Source organism: Poecilia formosa, unplaced genomic scaffold (genome assembly GCF_000485575.1).
Source record: "Poecilia formosa unplaced genomic scaffold, Poecilia_formosa-5.1.2 Scaffold500, whole genome shotgun sequence".
NCBI lineage: Eukaryota > Metazoa > Chordata > Actinopteri > Cyprinodontiformes > Poeciliidae > Poecilia > Poecilia formosa.
The window spans coordinates 161114-169085 of NW_006800439.1; the positions used below are offsets into that span (position 1 = coordinate 161114).

General features: G+C 40.5%; 1 protein-coding gene across 2 annotated transcripts in view; it reads right to left on the bottom strand.

The window, feature by feature from the left end:
• The window catches only part of LOC103156783 (A disintegrin and metalloproteinase with thrombospondin motifs 8), a 48051-nt gene that overhangs the window by 29799 nt on the left and 10280 nt on the right, over positions 1 to 7972 (bottom strand). For both annotated transcript variants that reach the window (XM_007578952.2, XM_007578953.2), the window contains exons 3-5: positions 4895 to 5027; positions 4612 to 4779; positions 496 to 788 (exon numbers count right to left, since the gene is read on the bottom strand). In XM_007578952.2, the coding sequence (XP_007579014.1) occupies positions 496 to 788; positions 4612 to 4779; positions 4895 to 5027 (594 nt within the window). The remainder of the gene's footprint in view (positions 1 to 495; positions 789 to 4611; positions 4780 to 4894; positions 5028 to 7972) is intronic.

Below are 7972 nucleotides of genomic sequence, written 5' to 3' on the forward strand. Positions count from 1 at the left end.
AAAATATGGCGATGCTCACAGAGCAAGCTCCAAAAAAAGGAAAAAGTATGAGTTTTTTCAAATGTAAAAAACTTGACATTCATATATGCATTTGAACTGCACCAGAATTCACTTCAACCAAACAAACTTTTTTTCTATAAGTAAGTTTACATAAGTTTAGATTAGAAAAAAAATGAAGAATACAAGCAGTTTTGACTTCTTCAATTGTTTTTCTGGTTTATTTTCTTTGCTGTAGGGCACTGTGCTAAATAAATAACATCTCCAGGTTTCACTTAGTTTACCGAGTTGTTCTATCGCAGCAGCGCGGCTATGGATGGCAAGTAAAATAATAGTGTTTTTGCCCTCCAGCGTTGAGCACATGCACAACCACTCATTGTGTGTTATTGTGACAATGCTGGCAGGGGGTGCAGCACTGAATCTGAAACAATTAAAAACGGATGTTTTACCTTTGCAAAGATATTTCTTTGAAAGCAAACATCAAAGTAATGATCATACCAGTGGTTGCATCACTTCCTCTGTCATCTTGCATGCTCCATGTAGACAGGTCCCATTGGACCTGCAGGGAGTGCCATCGGCCCAGGTCAGGCTGCCATTCTTGGTGGCACACTGCCCCGTACCGTCCTCTCGGCACCAAAGCTGGCTGCAAATATCGCTGTCTGATGTGTTGGGACAGTGGACAAACTCCTCCCCAAAAATCTGCTGACACTGTTGGTCCAGGTTGTACACGGTACCCGGCAGCTCTGGTGGCAGGGGAATGGTGCTCTCCGGGACATCCAGGAGGCAGTCTCCTACGGTTAGAGGACACATCAGAGCTGGATTCCATTCAGGCTGGTAGAGATCATCAGCTTTTGTGTTGCTGTGGTAATTTGCATTATTGTATTTCAACGACTTTAAGGAATCAAACTTGACTATGTGCATCAACACAGCCTGTTTATAGGCATAGCTCCTCCATAATTTAGCCTACTAAGTCTGTGCTTCCCCATCATGAAAGTGAGGGATTACAGAATAATGCTGTAAAAAAATATACAAGTTAGTGAGATTCATCTCCCTGACTTCAGCACAGTGAAATCAACTTCTACTTTTGAGGGACCCTCAATAATACCAATTCTGATAAATAACAGACAAAAATCAGTAAAATCACGCAGAGACAAAAAAGTCTTTAGACTGTAATATTTAGTATCTATTCTACTTAAAACCAATGTTGAAACCAAACAGAAATCTGAAGGAAGGATTCATGCTGCATATTAAAATTGGCTTTATTAAACATCAGATCTCTGGCAGGAAAATCATTTCTAATTCAAGACTTTAATATTGATCATCATCTTAATTTTTTGTTCCTGACCGAAATTTGGCTGAATCAAAATCACCACTCATCTATTCTAATGGAATCATGTCCTCCAAATTTTAGCTTTATAAGCCAGACCAGAACCGACAAAAGAGGAGGTGGAGTTGCAGTATTGTTCAATTCAGCAGATATCCTACGTAAACGTTTTATCCTTTGAATATGTTGCCTTACAATTAAACTCATTCTATGCTGACTATATACTGACCTCCTAGATTCTGTGCAAATGTCTTTGATGATTTTACTAAATTATTGTCCTTAATTCTGGTTGATTTTGATTTTGTTCTTATTGTGGGTGATTTTAACTTTCATATCGACAATCCATTGGATCGAGGCAGTAAAGAGCTTGTCAGCTACGGCCTGATCCAACACATAATCATGGACACACTTTGGACCTTATTATTTCTAAAGGACTGATTATATATACAATTGTAGTGCTTGATGTAGCATTGTCAGATCATTTTTGTACTTTTTGGGACAGTTTTCTCCCTGCTCAAAAAGATAACTATAAACAAGTCATTTCAAAAAGATGCATTACAGAAACTACTGCCGGTCAATTTATTCAGGCTTTTCCTTCAACTGCTATACACTCCTGTACTTCTCTGAGTGATCTAATAGACGATTTTATTTTCAAAATCGAGAAAGTTATTGACACCATTGCTCCTGTTACTACAAAAGTAATCTCTGGGAAACGTAAACCACCTTGGAGAAATGATGAGTCAGTCAGAAAAGGGAATAGTGGCGAAAAGCAGAACGTCGGTGGCGTAAAACTAAACTACAAGCCCACTTAGATATATACAAAGACAAACTAAAAATTTTTAATGTTGAACTGAGAAATGCAAGTGTTTAATTTTCAAACATCATTTCTACCTCCATCAACAACTCTTGTGCTTTGTTTGATTGTTGACAGGTTGACAAATCCACCTTCTCCTGTTAACCGTGAATTTTTCTCCTAACTCTAACCTTCGTGACAAATTTGCCACTTTTTTCATAAACAAAATGGTGAAAATATGGGAGACAGTAAATTCCTCTCTCTCTGTTACAAAGAATCAGATAACTGTTTTCCCTTAATCAGACCTTAACTAGGATGACTCACTTTAACCTGGTCACTCAAAAAGATCTGAGTTACATCATATGAAATCATCCACCTGCTCCCTTGGCAATATCCCTACCAGTTTGTTCTTAAAGGTCTCAGATGTTTTTGCTCCTGATCTTTTACAAATAATTAAGCCGCTCTCCTCTGGAGTCTTCCCTCAGGCTTTAGAGACTGCGATAGTTAAACCACTTCTCAAAAAGCATAACCTAGACTCATCAGTTCTAAGCAATTATCGATCAATACCTACTTACCTTTTCTGGCTAAAATATTAGAAAGAATTGGTTTTAAACAGATAAATGGCTTTCTAGCCCTGAAGAACTGTTTTGATGTCCATCAATCAGGTTTCCATCAACATCACAGCACTGAAACTGCTCTTGTGAAAGTATTCAATGACCTCCGTCGAACACTGACCGTAATAAAATGTCAATATTAGTTTTACTTGACCTGAGTGCTGCATTCGATACAGTTGATCATGATATTGGGTTGGTATTTCTGGTATAATGCTCAGCTGGCTTAAAGCTTACCTCTCTGACAGAACCTCTTATGTGTCCATAGGCAACTTTAAATCCAAATGGAATGAAATTATTTGTGGAGTTCCCCAAAGTTCCATCCTAGGGCCACCTCTTTTCAATATCTATATGCTTCCATTAATTCAAATTATGTGAAATAATAAGAGAATATCACAACTATGCCAATGACACACAGCTGTACATTAGTCTTTCACCAGGAGATTACAGTCAGGTTCAAATACTCACTGACTGTATTGAGCAGATTAATGTCTGGATGTGCTAAAATCAGACATCTCATGTCCCCAAAAGATTCTGAAAAATTAGTTCATGCCTTTGTTTTTAGTAGACTCGAGTACTGCAATGGCATTTTTACTGGATTATCAAAAAAAGCAATAAGACAGCTCCAGCTTCTCCAGAATGCCGCTGCAAGAGTCCCGACTAAAACAAAAAGAGATCAGCACATCAGTCCAGTTCTGAGATCCTTGCACTGGCTGCCAGTTGCTCAAAGAATAGAAATTAAAATCTCCTTAGTAGTTCACAAAGCACTTCATAATAAAAACCCAGACTATATTTCTAATCTTCTTCAGCCCGACGTACCAGTCAGACCTTTAAGATCATCAGAGTCAAACCTACTAATTATTCCGAGAGTCAGAACTGAACATGGTGAAGCAGCTTTTAGTTTTTATGCTCCAGCTCTCTGGAATGAACTTCCTGCTCATTTTATCTCTGCCCCAATCTAGAGTTTATTTAAAACAAGCTTAAAAACCTTTTTATTTGAAGTTGCCTATTCTTAAAATTTTTAATTCTCTTCATTCACTGTATTTAATTTTTTTTATGTTTGCTTTGTCTATTTTTAATCTGCTTGATTTTTAATAGATTTTTTTATTATTTTTTTAACTATTATCTTAACTTTTTTGTACAAGCACTTTGAATTGTCTCTGGCTGAAAGGCGCTATATAAATAAAGTTGCCTTGTCTTGCCTTGTAAATGTGCTTCTCTGACACTATGAGGCAAAAATTCAGGGCAAGTCATGTCCTGAAATAAATTGTAACCTTTACAGATGCATCATCCTTTGCCATCTTACTACTCAGAATCTGAACTTGCTGGCTAATCAAAAAACAAGGCATTTTATCATTCCTCAAATGAAATTGATTACATTTGAGTGAAGTTGATAATCACATTAGCATTTCAGAATGAACCCTTAGAGCAATGTGACTTTTTACCAGACATGTTTTCCATCGGATAAAGAACTTTTTTTTTTCAGCACCAGCTGTTGCATTTGGCTGTTGAGGTGGAGAACAGGAAGGAGTCCATGCCATGACTCAGTGGAAAGAAAGGTTCACCGATTGGTCTAGTAAGGACATAAACAATCCAAAACACATGACACAGTAGAGGAGAGGCAGAACTGGAGATGGGCTCTCAGTGAAAAAAAAGCCTGAGACGTAAAAGGGAGAGAAGAGGATGTGGAAAGCTCGTGCAAGATAAACTATCACCAGAACCTGCAATTTGGGGGGAAGCGGCATGTTTAAGCAGGAAAGACATCATTCATGAGAGCAGAACATTCTGTTTAATATATCCCTGAATCAGCCCCATAAGAAAACCACAGCTGATATCCAAGTTGGCAGGAGCTTTCTGCTCTGAGGCATAAGCACAGTATCACTCACCATGGCCATTGTCGAAAAACTCAGTGATGTAAAGAGAGCTGCAGGGAGACCACGGCACCGATTTGTTGAGACTAACAAACAGAGGGGCCATCAGGTAATGCCCTCCCAGATCTCCGAACAGCTTCTCACAAGTCTTGGAATCGTCGTGGGGCATGCTCAGCACATGGCCTGCAGGGGGAGAGTCAGCAGGTTATCAAAACAATCTCAACCCAGCTTTTCTACTTCACTCTGTGGTTTCTCTCGCACTCAGCAGCTTAATCAATGACTATAAAGAACGGCTCACCAAGCTCGTGAGCAGCCGTGAAGGCGGCCTGTAGGCCATTGTCCTCAATGACTGAGCAGCTTCTCTTGGGATCGCACATCGTCCCGACATCTGCCACACCCAGAGTGTCACAGCTCTTCTGTCCACAGATGTCCTGCAATGATACAGCAGAAAAATTCAGATCCAGTTGAGGGTAAGTAATTAGAAAATCGAGTCTAAACAATTGGGATTGTGTTTACTGCCTCATAAGGAAAATGTTTTTCCCAAACAGTTGTGTTGTTTACGCTCTCTCTTTAGGAAATGACCGTGGCTTCATGCACCATCTCTTACATTCACGCTGTATTCCGAAGCTTTGGGTCTTATAGTGTTCAGAAGTATTCACAGCCCCTGAAGTAAGAAGGCACTAATATGAAAATGTGCTCCAATATCAATATCCCATATTGTCACCTTCCTAAAATAATGGACTAAGTCATTTTGCCAAAAACAAATCACTTCATGCAAAAAATAACTCGGGCCATTATTTTAGGAAGTTGACAATACAGTGATCCCTCGCTATAACGCGGTTCACCTTTCGCGGTCTCGCTGCTTCTCGGACTTTTTTGTGCAGTTTTTTTTCACAGTGCATTGTGTTCTGCGTCCTGATTGGCTAAACAGTCTCCAAGCTCCTTCTCTACCTGTGTGCCAATAACGTACTTAAATATAAGTAATACAGATTGGCCATACAGGAGATGAAAGCTGAAAACTTTGAATGCCTGCTGGAAAAAATTGGCCAGAATCAGCGCAAAACCCGACCGGAGGCTCGGTTGATGAGATCCATCGCTCTGCCGTAGATCCAGCTGTGAATCTCTGGGGCAGGTTGGAGGAGACGCTTTAATGACATGACTCCAGATCACATTAAGGCCCGATTGAGGAACAGGTTTTGTTCTTTGGTTTCAATGTATTTAATTTCAGTATTTAATTATGCTGTATAATAATTGTAAAAACTAAAAGTAACAACTTTGCGGATTTCACTAATTGCGGGTTATTTTCGGAACGCAACCCCTAAGAAAAATGAGGGATCACTGTATTATTTTTCCTCTTATGGCTGATGACCAATATTTTCCTCATCTATATTATATGAATTTCTCCACACTTCTGATACCACCTAAAGCACCTACAATGCTTTTCTGCTTGAGTTAACCAGCTCATTTTCTTGTGCTGTCATAATTGCCATGGTTTGTGGCTGATTGGGGTGAGAATGAACACTGAGACCCAGGCTGAAGAAGACGAAGATGAAGGTATAATGTTGAAACAGTCCAGATGCAAGCAGCTCGGGGGAAACAGACAGGCGACGTGACACTAGGGAGACGAACACTTGACGAGGATCCGACAGAGACAAAGACAACAGGTGGACTTAAATACACAGGGAGGGAAATCAGGCAATGAGACACAGACAGGACAGGAACAGGGCTAAACACAGAAAACACAGAACACAACAATAATTATGACTGTCACATGACCAAGTAAACGCTACATGACCAAAACCCCATAAAAACACACATACAGTGACCTGCTGTTATTTTCTAAGCACAAAAGAACACATTCATTCATTTCTACATGTTTATAAAGTAATTATCTTTTCTGTTATGTGAAATGCAGACATGTTGTGTTATGCAGATTCTGTGATAGTTTTGCTTGACTTCTCCAGTGGACCCCCTTGTGTCCTGGATTGTGGACTTTCTAACTGGCAGACCACAGTTCATGCGCCTGCGACACTGTGTGTCAGACAGTGTGGTCAGCAACACAGGAGCTCCACAAGGCCCTGACTTCTCTCCCTTCCTCTTCACCCTCTATACATCTGACTTCAGCTATTGCACTGAGACCTGTCATCTCCAGAAGTTCTCAGATGACTCAGCTGTGGTTGGTTGTATCAGAGAGGGTGATGAGGCTGAGTCCAGGGCTGCTGTGGACAACTTTGTCCCATGGTGTGGACTGACCCACCTGCAGCTCAATGCGACAAAGACCAAGGAACAGGTGGTGGATCTGAGGAGGAGGATCAGGAAATCGGTGACCCCTGTTACCATCCAGGGGGTCAGTGTGGACATTGTGGACAACTATAAATATCTGGGCATCCACACTGATAAAAAACTGGACTAGGTCAAAAACACTGATGCTGTCTACAGAAAGGGCCAAAGTCACCTCTACTTTCTGAGGCGGCTGAGGTCCTTCAACATCTCCCAGACTTTGCATACAGCATACGGGATGGCCCTGTGATTCCCAGGGCCATCCTGTATGCTGTGGTGTGCTGGGGCAGCAGGCTGAAGGTGGAGGCACCAACAGACTGAACAAACTGATCCAGAAGGTCAGTAACGTCGTTGGAGTGGAGCTGGACTCTCTGACAGTGGTGTCAGAAAGAAGGATGCAGGGCATCTTGGACAACGAGTCTCATCCACTCCATGCTGTGCTGGACGGATACAGGAGCAGCTTCAGCCAGAGACTCACTTTACCAAAGTGAACCACAGAGCGCCACAGAAAGTAGTTTCTACCTGTATAGGGTAGGGTTAGGGTTTACATAAACTTTTATTATAAACTTTGTCTCATATGGTTATATTTGTATTATTAATATTTAATAGCAATTTCCTGTTGGGGATCAATAAAGGAAATAATGAAAGGGCAGTGAACCCTATGATGGCTGCAGCCTCAGGCACCTGTCTACCCCTGTCTTATGTTGCTCATTTATCTTTTTTTGTTCTTTGGACGGGCTGTACTGAAACAAATATTGTTATGCATCTGTTCAATGACAATTAAGGCTGATTCTGAATCTGACTCTGTAGGAAGCTGAATGGCCACTCTGTCAAAATGAAGAGGAAAACGGCAGAAACTTACAGCCCAGAGAACATCGCCACTGTGAAGTAAGATAGTGGCAGCATCATGCTGTGTGGGTTCTGTATTTTGCTACTTGAAGGAATGGTTCAATTCTCAAACTAATTTGGCATAAAAAAAAACAATATGTGAAAATACGTCTTACAAAAGGATTCATACCCCTTTAACTTTTCTATATTTTGTCCTTTTACAACCACAAACATAAATATATTTCATTGAAATTTAATGTGAAAGACC